General features: G+C 66.2%; 1 protein-coding gene across 2 annotated transcripts; it reads right to left on the bottom strand.

Annotated features, from left to right (window-relative positions):
- Positions 1-175: 175 nt before the first annotated feature.
- PTGDS (prostaglandin D2 synthase) lies at positions 176-3,509 on the bottom strand. 2 transcript variants are annotated; one of them, XM_049631935.1, is made up of 7 exons: positions 3,303-3,500; positions 2,473-2,612; positions 2,285-2,361; positions 1,464-1,580; positions 1,212-1,313; positions 534-559; positions 176-329 (listed from the first exon to the last, which is right to left on the bottom strand). In XM_049631935.1, exons 1-6 carry the CDS (start codon positions 3,414-3,416, stop codon positions 534-536), a joined length of 576 nt encoding a protein of 191 aa, XP_049487892.1. In that variant the 5' UTR covers positions 3,417-3,500; the 3' UTR covers positions 176-329. The 2 variants fall into 2 exon arrangements, with proteins under 2 accessions (XP_049487892.1, XP_049487881.1); XM_049631924.1 differs by lacking the exons at positions 176-329; positions 534-559 and adding an exon at positions 566-1,032 and having other exon boundaries at positions 3,303-3,509.
- Between the last annotated feature and the right edge of the window lie 11,630 nt (positions 3,510-15,139).

Below are 15,139 nucleotides of genomic sequence, written 5' to 3'. Positions count from 1 at the left end.
CCGGGACCGAACACCAGTGTGCCCTTGCCCAGAGTCCGAGATTTTACAGACAGGAAGGGGAGACTGAGGCCCAAAGTGAGGGGGGTGCGTGCGGTCAAGTCCCCAGGGAGCTGGCCGGAGCCAGGCCCAGGGCCCAGAGCGGCGAGGACTGCAGGAGACACAGGCAACAGCTGGATTGTTGACTTGCTTCTGGAGTTTATTCTCAGAGCCGGGATAAAGTCTGAGGGGGCAGAGGTGGTGGCAGGGAGGAGCCAGGACTGGGTGCTTGGGGATCCCGGAGGAAAGAGCAGAGCAGGGCGCGATGGCCAGGTCCTGGGGGCTGGGGTCGCCTGGCAGAGAGAGCGGCACCCGTGGGTGGGGCGGGCAACACCAGCTCTCCCACCCCCAGGGTGCCCAGGTTCCTCTTTACTCCCGGGAATGTCACGGAATTCCCGGGGGAAGCCCCTCCGCCTCGGAAAGCCCCCGGGACCACCCTGGGGTGGTGGGGTGGGTGATGGCAGGTACGAAGCCAGCCCACAGCCCACCACACTCACCTATCTGTGCTCTTCCATGCACCGGTCTGCCAAGAAAGAACCCGGGGCCGTGGTCAGCACCCCAGGCCTGGGGCCACTTCCCCACCTGGCCCCCTCCCTGCAGCCCTGGAGAGCGGTCTCAGTGGAGCCCCCCCAAAACTGCTGGGTCCGTCACACTTCAGCACTCTCTCCCCTCCTCCAAACAAAGAGGGGTCGTGCCCCCAGCTGGGCCCAGAGCAGGCTGCCTGCCTCAGGGGGCCGTGGGTGCTCTGCCCAGTGCGGCTGCCCCCCCCCCCACCCCCTCGCCATGTTCCCATAGCACCGCTGCCCTCCACAGGCATCCCAGCCCACTGGTTCTGTTTCTGGGGCCCGTTTCCCACCAGGCTACGGACCCCTGTGTCCTGAGGGCCGCCCAGGGGCCTAGAACACCGCGGCTGCTTGGTGAAACTGGGCCGGCGGGTGGGGGTGGGGGGGGGTGCTGTTCCTGGAGAAGGAGTATCTTCCTGTGCTGCGCCCAGGGCTGCAGGCCAAGGTCACAGGGTGAGGACAGACTGCCCCCACTCTGGAGGCCACAGTGTGCCGGTCCGTGGGCGGTCTGACCGGATGCACTCCACCCCTCAGCCTCCCTTGAATCAGGAGACTTGCCTGCCTCAAATCTGACCTTAATCCTCTTCCCATGAGATTAGCAGCCCCCCTCACCGGTCTTGGGCAGGAAGACAATGGCATCCTCTGTGAAGCCCCGGGTCTTGGCAAAGGTGCTGAATTTCTCCTTTACCTCAGCCCTTGGGGTCTGGGTGCGGCCTGGGGCAGGAAGGAGAAGCCACTGGCCTCAGTCGGGGAAGGTCTCTGCTGCCCCCACCCCTGCAGTTTAGGGACCCGCCCCTTGAGACCCCCATCTGTGGTCGGGTGGGCCTCCGGCCAGAGCGCGGGTCGCTGGCGTGGGGTACGTACTGTAGAGAGTGGCCATGTGGAAGTCCTGGCCCGGGCTTTTTGTGCCCGCCGTGTACAAAAGCGCGTACTCCTCATAGTCTGTCGCCACCACCCACACGTCGTGGGTGCTGCCCCAGTCTGGGAATCCAGGAGAGAATCCCAGTCAGGGACCCTGTCCCCCAGCTTCTGGCCCACTTCTGCCCGGGCTGGCAGTGGGAGGGAGCCAGGGATGATCCCCTCCCCCACCGGGACAGGCAGCCAGCCCCCAGCCTCCTGTCCGCACAGCCCCTGAGCCCTGCGGGGGTCCAGTGCATTCAAACCAGAAGTCCTAGGGGGTCAGCAGACAGAAAATTAGGGGCTCATGGTGCAGCCACAAACCTCTGGACTAGAACGGGTCAGAACTGGGGAGAGACTTCCCAGTGGGAAGGCCTCCCCAAGGAAGGGGGTAGATGGTGGGGTGGGAAATGAAGAGGCGCCTGGCCCTGGTTCTGCAGAACTGTGGAGAGGTGTGAGGGGGGCTGGGGGGCTACCCCAGTGTGCTCTGTCTGGCCAGCAGAGCAGAGGCCGGCAGCAAAGATCTGGGGGAAATTCCATCATGGGGGCGGGCAGGGAGGGGCCTGGCGCTCAGCTCCAAAGAGGATCCAGTGTCCTAGAGACAGGGTTCCTGGTCCCCCACCGGGGAGCCTGGGGTCGATCGGGCCAGGCCTTGGGCTAGCTGACCCCGACCAAGGGGCCACCAGCCCACTCCGTGTACTGCTGGGGCAGGAGGGTTGCCCAGAGCCACCGCCTGCAGGTTGCCCAGGGCTGGACCCAGGGGTCCCCAGCAGGGGGGCCCCACTCACGGGGACTCGTGTAGCTGTAGCAGCCTGGGGTTTCCGCCGGCCGCAGCAGCAGGGTCCGGGTCTCACACTGGTCTTTCCTGTGGGCAGGTCACCGAAGGGGTCAGGGGTCAGGCCGGGGGCTGTCCCTGGATCGTGACCGTGGGGCGGGGAGCTCTCGGCCCCCCCGAAGCGCGCGCCGCCCCGCCCACCTGAGGAAGGTGGTGGTGAGGTTGAGGCCTCCTTCCGCGCTGGGGGCCACCACTGATATGCACATGGACAGCGCGTTCTTCTTCTCCCGGAACCAGCTCGAGTTGGAGGCGAGGCCCGAGGTGAACCAGCGCCCCAGGAACTGCGGCGAACGGACCCCGCCCGGGTCGGCCAGGACCCTCCTGGACCGACCTGGGTGGGGGCGCCCCTGCCCCTCCCCTCCGGTCTCCAGCCGGGCCCCGCCCCGGCCCCGCCCCCGGAGGCCCGTCACGCCCCCCCCCCCCCCCCGCCCCCCGTCCCCTCCGCTCGGCCGGGCTCCGTCGGTCGCGGGAGCGGGCGGCAGAGGGCGCCCCGGCCGTCCCTGGAGGGGTTGGGCGGCCGCGACGCCGGGGGAAGGGGCGCGGGGCGGGGCGCGTGGGCGGGAGGACCGACTGAGCGCGCCCGGGTTCCCGTGGCCCTCCCCGCGTGCCGTCCCCGTCGGCGCGCTCGCGCACGATGTGTCCTGAGACCCGGGTGTGGGACGTGTGCCTGCTTTCCTCCGGGCGTCGTGAGCTTAGAGGGGTGGCCGTGTTTGGACGGCGCACGCCCGCGCTCGGCCCGCGTGTCCGCAGGTGCCGTGTGCGCGCTCACGGACACAGGTCGGCCTCCGTGGCTCAGTTCTCTTGGTCGGCGAATTGCTTTAGGCCCAGGGAGGCGGGTGGTTCTCCCGCTCGGCCTCCTCCTTCGCTCAGCTCCCCTCTTCCCGGGAAGACATCTCGGCCCCCTGCAGAGCGCCCCCCTCCCCTCGCAGCGCCCTGTGCCGCCTTGGGGACTGGGCAGGGGAGCCTCTCACCTTGTCCTGTTGGAAGTTGGGCTGCAGGGAGACCTGGGCCTGGGCCCGCGTCTGCAGGACTCCCAGGACTCCCAGCAGGACCAGCCCCATCCACAGCGTGTGCAGAGCGGCCATTGTCCTGGAGCTGAATAGCCACCCGGGCCGGTGGTGCCAGCAGTGCGGGTGGAGTGAGGGAGCCGGCAGGAGGAGCAGAGGCCACTGGAGAGACCCCTATTTATGGGCCTGGCTTGGCCTCCACCCAGGGCCCAGGGACAGCCCACTGCAGGCTCGTGATGCTGGGGGAGGACAGAGCCCGGAGCCCAGCTGCAGGCTTGCCCCCCACACGGCTGCTTATGTAAGAGGCTCTGACCAGGACCCGCCTGGGCCCTGCCACCTGGGGCTGGGTTTGGGGCGGGGGTTGGGGGGGTTGCAGGCAGAGGCTCCTGCAAACTTCGTCCTCCCTCCAGTCCCCGCAGCCTGGATGGGGGTGGGGGCACGTGCCCCGGGGCCTCCGGCCACTTCTGGGCCCGGGACCCCCTCTCACAAGCCCTACCGTCATTCTGTCTCCAGGTCCAGGGACCCCGGGAGGGGACACTGTTCATACGGTATGAGTTTGGTCCTGGAAGGCCTGGCGGGCTGGATGGTGACAGGAAACTCCGGCCCAGGTAAAGGAACCCAGTCTGCCCCTCAGTGCGGCCGGAGGGCCAGGTGTGTGGGGCATGGCTTCCCCACGGTCAGCTGTCGGGGCTCTGGCCTGTGGTCCCCTGGGTACCCTTCTCAGCCTGGGCCCCTCTTCGTGCGGGGCCCGCCCACCAGTGTGGCCCAGCAGCACCACGTGAGACTCGGGGCAGTCCCTACCTAGGGCACCCACCGAGACCAGGGCTGCTCACGGCCACGTGCCTCCCCGCCAGCGCAGGACTCAGGGACACCCCCACCTTACAGAGAGGGCTGCTTCCAGAACTCACACGTGTCGCCTTGCCTCTGCTCCAGCCCAAGGTCACCCCAGGCCGGCGGGGTCTCAGCTCAGGGCCGAGTGGGGTCGACAGCGCTGACCAGCTATGAGTGGGTTGGGGGTGAGTGTCCCGAGGGAGGCGGGGAGCCTGGGCTCTGACCCTGGGAGAGAAGACGAACCAGGGCAGAGTTCCCGTGTGGGTGCAGACACAGAGGGGCTATAGGTGTGGCCCGTGGAGGACAGGAGGCTGTCATCTCCGGGCACAGGCCCAGCCCATTCAGGGGGTGCCGGCTCCTGTCCCAGGGCTTCTGCCCAGAAGCTGGGTTCTTGGCAGCCCTGGCCTCTGGCTTTGGAATGGCCCGGAGGCTGTTCAGAAATGATCAGAGGGAGGCACGGGGTCAGGTCAGCGCCCTAAATGGGACCAGCATGGGCACTGCCACCCACCTTGCGAGGGCAGGGGGGTGGGTACCAGGTCCGGGGATCCTGGCGATGTCAGGGCACCGGGCTTCCTGGCCCTGGCTAGACCCCTGCCACGGGACCATTGCAGGTGGCTGCGAGTGCCCTGGTGGGACTGGGCTCCCCTTCTGAGGCCGGGATCTCAAAATGGCTGGTGAAAACAGGTGTGGCCGTCCTGTGGGAAGGGCTGAGTGGCTGCGGGGAGGGCCCGGGACACCACAGGTCGGAGCCTGCCTCTTCTTCCCTCGGCACCTTTGCCCTGCAGCCCTGATGGAGGCCAGGGATGTGAGATTGGCGTGTGCCGCCCTTTGTCCCCCCTCCCCCGTGGCCCAGGAGTGCGGGAGCACAGGCTGGGGCTTATTGAGGGGGTACTGTGGAGCTACATCATCACGGCAGCCGGGGGAGCAGCTGGGTGGGCAGAGGCCAATGTGAGGGGGTGAGGTGGCAAGAGACAGGAGATGCCTAAGAGGGTGACTGGCAGCGGTGCAGGGGAGGGGGTGGGGGTGCAGGGGAGGAGGGGGGCGGTGCAGGGGAGGGGGGGAGCAGTGCAGGGGAGGGGGTGGGGGTGCAGGGGAGGGAGGCGGTGGTGCAGGGGAGGGAGGCAGCGGTGCAGGGGAGGGGGCAGAGGCAGGCCTGAGACTCCCACCCTTCCACCCTGGCCTCCTGTACCTCAGGAGGGCACAGTCCTCAGGTGCCGTCTGTGCACTGGGCTGTGGGATGACAGTCCATCAGAACAGGCAGCCGTGGGGGGGCTGACCCCACAGGACCCTGCACTGGCCCAGGAATAGATCTTGGAGTTCCTTTCAGGCTGGGACGGGGGCAGGAAGAGGAAGGTGGCAGGAAGGCCCGGGGGACACCGGTTGCACCCCGTGTGGGCACCAAGTCTCCTGCCCGTTCGTCGGCCGACAGCCCTTTGGCCTTAGAGAGACCCGCGGCTCTCTGAGTGGCTGGGCTAGAGGTCCCTTTCCAGGCCAGGCCACCCCTGGACAGGAGCACCTCTGTCAGTGGCGAGCACATGCCCCAAGGCAAGGCGGCAAGGTGACCCAGGACGCCGGATCAAGGGCGTGGAGGGAGAGGTGATCTAGGGCAGCAGGACCCCGGACATGTGGGCCTCAACAGCTGTCATCTGGGCCAAACTGCCAGGAGGGGCGCTTACAGCTGGATCCCCAGGGGGGTGTCCCACGGATCCTGGTGGTGGGACAAGGTCCTCCTGAGGACAGAGTGGCTCCTGGAGGCCCCGGGTGTCTGGCCCCCAGACCCAGTGCCAGGGACTGAGTCCCTCCTCCTCTATTTCCCTGGTGGGGGGCAGAAGGCCAGGCAGCCCCCGCGCCCCTTCTCCCCCAGTGGCCGTTACCGGTGGGGACGACGTGCTTGTGGGTGAGGACAAGGCCCAGAGGAGAAGGAACTGCCCCTTGGTCCCCCTGTGGCCCAGGTGGCTTTCCATGAACATTGTGGAGGACAGGGCCTGACCTCGAGGGGGGGGACCCTGGGTCCGGGCAGGGCTGGCTGCTCTCATCTCGGGTCCCTGCGTGGTGGGGTGCAGACTTCTAGAAGGGTGTCCGGTGCCCTGCTTGCCAGAAACCTGGAAGGGCACGACAGAGAACCGGCTGTCTGGGCCCACCCCCCGTGGCGTCGGAGCCCCTCCAGGGGGAAGGGGACCCTGCCCTGCCAGCACAGGCCGCCACCCAGGGAGGCACATCTGTGTGTGGGGTGGGCCGTGTGCGCCCCTTCGGGAGGCCCCGCTGCCCGTGCTGCTCCGGCGGGCGGCACACTGAGCTCACGCTCTGGGACCCAGAGGGGGGTGACCACCCAGGCAAGATGGGGGCCGGGGCTGCAGCCGGAGGGGCCACGAGCCTCATGCCCCGAGCCCAGCCCGTGGTCGGAGGAGACCCTCCCCTCTCCGGGGGCCTTCCCTGCATTGCCCTCCCCCAGGTGCTGCCTCCGTCTCCCGGGTGACATGCCGAGGCTCCAGTCTCCTCTGCCAGTGGCTCCCCCAGCTCCTGGAATGACCCTCAAGCCCCTTCCCACTGTCCCCGGCCCCCAGAGCAGAGCTCCCAACACCTGCCTTCTCCACTCCCTCCCCCCAAGTGCTCCGGTAACAGGGCTGCCCAGCGGCCAGAGCCGGACACCCTGGGCTGGCCGGTGGGGGGTCCGTAGCCCCTTCCCCAAGTCCTCATCTGCCCCTCCCGGCACCTCCCACCCATAGTGAGCACCCCGACGCACGCTGGTCTCCCAGCCTGCACCCTGCCGTCACGTTCCTGCTGCGGCCCTGAGGACCCCGCCAATGTGGACCAGGGTGACCCTGGTTCGGCAGGGACGGGGTGATGCTGGCTGGCGGCTGGCGGCTCTGAGCCTCAGTTTCCCTATCTGTGCAGAGGGAGTGGGGATGCTCCCACCTCACAGGACTCATGGGAGTTAGCGGGTGTGGCTCTCCCAGCTCTTGGGACAGATCTGCTCCCGGGAACCTCTCTGTGGCAAATGGGGAGCTTCTGTCCACCTGTGGGCAGAGCTGGGCTGAGGCCGGGGCCCTGGGCCCTCCCCCCTGCTCCGGGCCCTCTCCCCAATCCTTCTGGAAGGGGACCCTGAGCAGAGGTGGGGGAGGGGGGGGGTGCCTGGGGCACAATTCTGGGGCTCAGTAGGTAGGTGCCCCGCAGCCACTGGGTCCGGCAGGTAAGGGAAGAGGCACCCTGAGAGCTCAGTCACCTTTGCCTGGTCCAGGTAGGGTCCTGCTGAGCTGAGCTGCTTGTGAGACGTCGGCCCCCTTCTCCCCCACCCCCTCGGATGGTGCATGATGGAGGCCTGGGGAGGCGGGCGGGGGCGTCCAGGAGCCCCCCCTCGGTCCCTCCCCGCCTCTGCCTCTGCGGTCACGGGACTGCCCCCGCACCCTCTGAGCTGCGCCCTGTGTGGCCGGCTGTGTGGCTGGGCGGTCTCTGCCCTCCAGGGGCCCCTGCTCAGCTGATGTGGGGACGGGGGATGGGGTGCGAACGTGCTGGATGCTGGGGCTGGTGAGGCCCCTCCTGGCACCCACTGAAAGCAGGCACGCCCGGCCTGGCAAACCAGGCATCGCTTTGTGGCTCGCAGAGGGCCGGGCGGGGTGGCTGACGGTGCATGTTCCTGACCCGCCAGGGCAGGGTCCCGCTCTGAGCCTGCGGGACAGACGGAGGTGTCTCCAGAGCCCCACGCCAGGACCTGGCGGGGGAGAGATGCCCGGAGGCTGACCTGGGAGCACCACCCCCCCTGCCCCCGACCTCAGGTCAGGCCCTCGGCAGCACGCAGACAGCTCTGGACGCAGGGACTTCTGGGGCCCCGTGGCCAGAGACCCAGCCGGGCGCTGCTGAGCTGCCCAGAAGAGACCTGGGGCCCAGGCGGAGGCGGAGGACGGCCATCTGCCTGTGGAGCCGCTCTGGAAGGCAGGGATGCCAGGAGTGGGCCTCATCCTTGAGAGGTCATCGAAGCCGCCCCCTTGCCTCTGGCCCGCCAGGTCAGACACAAACCCGGGGCCCAGGCCCAGCCTTGAGCTCATCCTCCGGGGGGGGGCGGGCAGTGTCCCCCACAGATGGTTGGCTCTCCAGGGCCGAGTCTGTCCCAGCGCTGGTGGCTTCTCACTGACCTGCAGCTGACAGTGTCCTCTGGCCTCCGATAGGGACCTTGTGGACGCTCCCACCTTCTACTTGGCAATCAGCCGCCCCCCCCACCCCCCCCGACCCCCGCTTGTGGGAAGGGGCCTTGAAGGAACCCTGAGTGGATGGGCAGAGGCGGCCCCTCTAGACCCCACCCTACCCCCTCAGGCCCTGCCCCTTGCCCTCTGGAGGTGCCTCCCAGCCTGGGGGGCAGGGGCTTACCCCACCCCAAGATTCTCCTCGCATGGAAGGTGTTGAGGAGACTGGCTGGTGGATCCCCAAGGATCTTAAATAGGGAAGACGCCCTGAGTCACAAGAAGCTGCTAGACAGAATATTCTGGAAAATCCCCAAAGGCCTTCTCCCTTTCTCCGCCCCCTCCCCAGGATCTTGGATCAGCCCCATCTCCAGGGCCATATTGGGAAAGATGGCCATTGCCAGGTGCCAGCACCAGCCAGACCTGGAGCAGAGAGTGGGGGGGGGGGGGCAAGGTTATGCACCTGGTGGGGCACTGGGACCCACAGAGGGAGTGGGGTGCTGGGTCTGCAGCATGGCATGAGGGCAGGTGCCACGGGGGCAGCCAGCTCAGACCTCCAAGTACAAGGAACGTTCTATACCCCTCCCCCGCCCCAGCTCCTAGACCGGCCCAGCCTTCAAGGTCCCGGGAAAGAAGGCCGCCAGGGGGCCAGGTGTCAACAGAGGCAAAGCCGAAGTAGAGAGGACAGAGTCAGGATGGGCGCAGGGGGACCAGTGGGGTGTGTCTTGCCCGGTCTGGGCAGAAATGCAGAGAAGGCCTTGTGCGGGAACACCCTGAGTCCAGGGGCCTCCTTAGATCCAAGAGCGGCTCTCCAGTGGGGGAACCTGGGTGAGGCTGACCCCTCCTGGTAACCTGAGGCCACTTCGGGCCAGCAGGAACCCAGGGCTGGCAGAGGGAGAGAAGCCTGCCCCCTTCAGTGCTCCTGTAAGCCCACGGCCTTCCATAACTGTGACAGTCAGCGTCAGGGTGACCCGGACAGATGGCCTCCAGAGTCCAACCAGGCAGTGGGGGTGGGGGGGTCAAAGCATACCCCCTCACTTGTTTGAGGGCTGGGTGAGAGGTCTTCGGGCTCCTGTGCCCCATGCGCCCTGCGCGCATCGGCAGATGGGCCCTCCCGGGTCACCACCAGCTAGCCCAGCTATCCCTCTCCTCGAAGACCCCAAAGCCAGAGGACAGTTTTGTGCGGAGGCTGGCTCATCCAGGGCTCCCATGGAGTCTCCCAATTCTGGAAGTTTCCTTGCCTCTATGGCCTGGCCACATCAGGCTGGCCCAGGCATCTCCAGGACCTCCTGGCCCCAGCAGAGGAAAGCAAGTCTCCCGCTGTGGCCCAGGCCCCTGGTCCTTGGTCGTGGGCCTGACCATGCCCCCGACGTGGGCTTTCCTACCTTTCCCTGGGGACTCGGGGTGACTTCAAGGGGATGGGACCACAGCTCTGAGCAAGGCCAGCCCCAGGGTGGGCACCTAGCAGGGCTGCGGGAAGGGCGCTCTGGGCCCTGTGGGCCTGGGCACGTCCTGGCACCCCAGGAAGCCCTCTGGGGTCCTTGCTCCCCAGGCCCTCGGCTGGCCTCCGATACATGCCATCAGAGATGGCCCGTGTGTAAGGGCGGCTCTGTGGGTCCTGAGAGCCCAGGACGGTGCCCGGTCCTCAGGGCGAAGGCACCCGAGGGTTAAGTGAGGACAGGGTGGGAGAGGACATCTCACTGCGGCCTGGGTCTAGAACCTGGGTGCTCTGGGAGCCACCCACAGCCTGGCCTGCAGCCCTCACCCACCCCACGGGTCATCTGGCGGTCATGCCGGCTCCTCCTGGCACCAAGTGTTTATTTCCGATGGGGGAGGAGTATGGGGACAGATGTGGCCTCAGGGGATGGAGCACAACAAGGCCTTGATGGGCACTGGGAACAGTCTCTCTGGAGGGAAAGGAACCATCCAGTCTGGCAGCCACTGGTCCTGGAGCCTGGAAGTCACCCTCTGTCCACTGTCTTCCGCGGCCGCCCTCCCTAGGGGATGACCCTCCCCGACCTCCCGCGCACCTCCCCCTCCGAGTGTGCGCCCCGGCCTCTGGCTAGTCCCCGCTGGAGGTCTGGGCCCTGCAGACCCCTGCCCTGTCTGGGGGCCGGCTGGGCTCCCACACGGGGCTGAGGTGGGCATAGGACTGTGAGCAGCAGTCACGGAGGGCATCCTGGAAGAGATGGCGGTGGGTCCAGGAGACCCAGGTAGGGCCCGCTCCGTAGTAAAGAGATGGGACACTGGAGGGCCTCCCAGGGTTAGAGAGGGACAGTCGGCTGCTCTGGAGGTGTGGGCTGGGGGTCACGGAGCCGCATCTAGAAGAACCAGAGTCTTCTGGGGCTGCAGAGACGGGAGCTGCAGGGTAACCCCAGAAGAGCCGGGGTCACAGGGCCACAGGGTCAGAGGTCAAGGGAGGTCACGGAAGCCACGGCCTGGAATGGGGCTTCCAGACTGGAAGGATACAGGCTGTGCCCACTCCCGGACAGAGGCGCGTCCTCTCCTGTGTCCAAACGCTGGTCACAGAGCCCAGCTGTCCCAGAGCCGTCGGGACAGTTGTGTCTGGGACTTTGCCCAGCCGTGGGGGAGGGGCTCTCAGCCCCAGAAGAGGGGTCGGGATGGGTGGGGAGGGGAGCAGGACTAGGGGCCACACTGCCCAGGCTCACCCCGGGACCTCACGCCCGTGTGGGCTTGCGTGGCTGACGTTGGGGCCGGGGCCTTTGTCCGGTTCGGCCACAGCTGGCTCCTCGGCCCCGACGAGGATGCCCCTGGGCATCAGGCAGGGACGTGTTTGGCGGGGCCACTGACTGGTGGGGCTTCTGGCCAGGAGGATTCGGGAGGAGGCAGGGTGGGCGCCCCGAGTGTGGGCGGCAGCCATCCTGCCCCGGCCCGGCCAAACCCAGGGGAGTTTGCCAGCCGGTGAGCAGGTGGGCCACGGGTTTCTCCCTTGACTGGGCACAGGATGAATCGCCCCATGCTGGCTCGTCAGCAGGGTCTGCAAGGTGGCAGCCTCATGGACCCCCACAGGCCAGGGCACGGGCGCCCTGTGGGGGGCTGCCCTCACTCTGAACACCCAGAGTCTGGCCTGTGCAAAGCCCTTGAACCGCAGCCAGACTTGGGAAAGGACTGGGTAGGCGGGGCCCCGGGGAGGGTCTGCCCCAGACTCCCAGAAGGCCCCCGGGGCTGAGGTGGGTGGACGGCAGTGTTTCTGCAGCTGCGGGGTGGGCACTCTGACGGGGGCCAGCCACGGCCCCTCACCCAGGCAGCCCCCCCACCCCCAGCCTCTGACTCTCCCTGGCATCGTCAATGCTGCTGGGGAGGGGGCTCCTGGGCACGGGCTCCCCAGGGCAGGGTGGGAGGGGGGCTCTGCCCATTCCCAGCCCCCTGTGCTTTAGGCCTGGTGGGCGGCACCCATGGGAAGGCAAGCGGGAAGCCATGACGTCCTTCTAGCACTTACGAGCTAAACGCAGAATGTGGCTTCGGGGTCGTGGCCTCCTGTGGGGGCCGCGGCAGCACTGTTGGGGGCTGGTGTCTCTCTGAGCCTCGGTGGAGGAGAGCCTCATCTCTGCCAAGACAGGGCTGCAGGGCTGTGGGGGACTGTCCTTCCTTCCCTTCTCCCAGGCTCAGAACCTGGGCCGGTCTCCATCCTCTACCGAGGTGGGGGGTGGTGTGTCCCTGCCTCACTGTGCCCCTCCCCGTCCCCGGACATAAACAGGTGTGCCAGGGGTCAGGCCTCTGAGCATCTGCAAAACCAGCGCCCGAGGGCAGGGGAAAAGGCCGCGTCCCCCCCTACCCATTCCTGTGCCCACGCTGCCCACGCCCTGTCCCGGCCCCTCTCCACCCCTCCCTCCAGCTCAGCCACAGCCCTGAGTGGGCGTGAACTTGGCCATCTGCAGGTGGTTCTGGGGTGGGGAAGCTCCCTGCACTTGGAGCAGCCCCCCCCCCCCCTGCTCAGCCTGGGGTGGCGAGGCCAGGACAGCGGGGCCCAGGGAGACGTGGATGCCATTCACCAGGTGCTGTGGACCCGGGGAGCCTCTTGGGAAGCGAGGCCTAAAGCAGACCCCAGAGATGCAGGGGAAGGGGTGTGCATGGAGGAGACGAGAGACAAGGCCGGCTGTGCCTGATCCGCCCCCGCCCCTGCCCCAAGAGCGGAGTCTGCTTCCAGGGACAGCCCCGGGCCTCCCGCCAGCTTCCTGGGCCACCAGTCACAGGAGCAGCCTGTGCCCCTCACCCGGGGCCCTCTCCGGTTGGGATGGAGCCAGGGGACCCCGCCGAAGTGCACGGATGCTCCTGGGACATCTGCTGTCCAGGGTCCCGGAGTGCCAGCCACTGACAGCGTGGAAAAAACCCAACCTCCAGTTAATCCGCACAAGCCCGAGAAATAAAATAACTTCCTTCAAAACAAAATAGCTTTCTGCCAGAGCATTCCTGCCTGATGCAGGCCGCGCATCCCGTGGAGAGAGCTTTCAGAAGAAACACAAAAGAGACGGTGTGTTTCAGAACAGGCGTGATCGAGCCTACACCTGCGTGTGTGTGTGCCTGTGTGTGCACCCCGTCCGAGTGTGTGCATGCATACAGCAGAGGTCGTGTTTCTGTGTCCCCCCCCCCCACAACCTAGGAACCTTAAGCTCCTCACCAGAATAGGGAGGTGGACAGTCAGGCCCCCTTAGGGTCCTCGGGTCACGGTGCCCAGGCCCGTCCGTCCCCATGCTGGTTGCACGACCACCGAAACCAACGCCCTCCCTCCCCAAGCCCCACCTCTCGAGCCCACCCCTGTTTCCAGTCTGCCAGGAGGACATCAGAGGTGGTCTCCCGACGGCCACACAGGGAGGAGCCCCTGGGTGAACCCCTCGTCTCCCGGTAGACCACGGGTAGCAGGTGACTCCAGACATGCTGATGTCTGGCCCTGGGGCAGGGCAAACGGAGCTTTAGCCACGGGCACCCTGGCTCTGAAAGCCTCCTGTGAGCCCCGCAGCGAAGCAGGAAGGGGTGAGGTCACTCTGGGGAGTTGGGGCGGGGGAGGCCCAGCCTGCAAGATCCCTGGTGAGGCTCTTCACACCCCCAGGGTCTGTGCCTTCCCCCAGCTCCCAAGGACCAGTCAGCTCACATGCAGGTGGACCGGGGAGCCTGGCCTGCCTGCATGGAGTTACCCCTCCATGCCGGGTCCTGACCCCTTCGGCCCCTCTGTCTGGCCCCGATCAGGGCCTTGGGGGGGGCGCAGCTCAGCGCTGGAGGCCTCGCCCAGCCCCCGTTCCTGGGAACTTGCCCCTTCCCGAGCACCCCCCACACAAGCCTCACCCCCTCTCTCTACCCAGCAGAGGGGTCTCAGGACACCCCGGGCAGCTCTCTCAGTCCTCCCCACACCCCAGGATGACCAAAGGGACTCCTCCCCAAGACCCCTTCCCCACCGTCCTCCTGCCACGTGTGGAGTGGGTGGCCCCTGGCCACACGCATGCTCCTCAGTCTGGGGCATCATCTTCCATAGGGTCCCTGTGTCCTGTGTGTGTGTGTGTGTGTGCGTGCACGCGTGTGTGCGTGTGCATGAGAGTGGGGAGGCATGAGGTGACTCGGGAAATTGGCCACCAGGCCCAAGTTACCCACCATGTGGGGGTGGCTGGGAAAAGATGCTTCTCTAGGGCCCAGAGTGGGCATGGGGCCTCGGGGCTTAGACAGACGGGTACAGGGCAGGGCTGGGGTGGGATGGGCTCCAGTAAGTTCTGCACCCACAGGCCCAATGCCCCAGGCTGCCCACTCAGACCCCTGCCCTGTGCACGAACTACCCCAGCCAACCTGCTCCCCTCCCTTCCCCCTCCAGGAAGCAGGCGGGGTCAGCTCTGGAAGCCCCCAGGGGCTGCTCCCGGCCCCAGCAGGCCCACACGGTGACAGGGCTCCCGGGCAGGATAAAGATACCTGTCCCGGCCATCACAGGGTCCGGAGTGGGGGTCAGCCGCACGATGGGGCCAGCAACCCTAGCAGGTCCCACAGCCACCCCGGCCTGGGCCAGTACTCCGGGACGAGCCCCGCCTGGTCTTCCCTCCACGCGGCCCCCATCCCTGAGGCATCTGAGGATGTCCTGTCCCTGTTACCCGGCTCCCAGGTCCTCTCCTCAGTGATGCCCCTCCAGCTGGGGGCATGCCCAGCTGGGTCTCGCCCTGCAGCTGGGTCTCTGCTCCCGGCCCCCCTCCACTCCCATGTCCCCAGCGTGTAAGGTTGTTTCCTGAGGGAGGCATATGAAGGTCTCCCTCAGCAACGGCAGATTTGTCTCTCTCCTTGCGGTCCTGTTTTTTGCTTTGGCTATTCTGAGGCCATTAGTCACATACAAATTTAAACTTCTTAACGGTTCTTCATGGATTGATTCTACCATCGTTATGAAATAACCTAGCATTTCTGTACCCTCATGTCTTAAATGTTTCTCTTCTAAAACAACATATGATAGGTGCTTTTAAAAATCCTCCGATCAGCTCTTTCTTTTAAGTGTATTCAGTTAACTTTACTTAATGTAACAATATATTGGGGTTACAATGCACCATCTTATTTTGTGCTTTTTATTTTTCCCACCTGCTCTCGCCTCCTTGACACTGTGGATTATTTTTCATCCATTCATCATTTCGTTTCTATCAACGTAGGGTAGTGTGTGTGTGTGTGTGTGTGTGTGTGTAAGCACATGTGTATTTTCTTCGTGGTTATGGCCAACATTATAGCGTCCAGCTTTACCTTGACAAAGTCACCTCTCCCTCCTTCCAAACAATGCCATTTTCGTCATGTTTTGGAATTCATACACTTAATCTCCAA

This window comes from Panthera uncia, chromosome D4 (genome assembly GCF_023721935.1).
Source record: "Panthera uncia isolate 11264 chromosome D4, Puncia_PCG_1.0, whole genome shotgun sequence".
Classification (NCBI taxonomy): Eukaryota; Metazoa; Chordata; class Mammalia; order Carnivora; family Felidae; genus Panthera; species Panthera uncia.
This window is presented reverse-complemented; position numbering and strand designations above follow the sequence as displayed.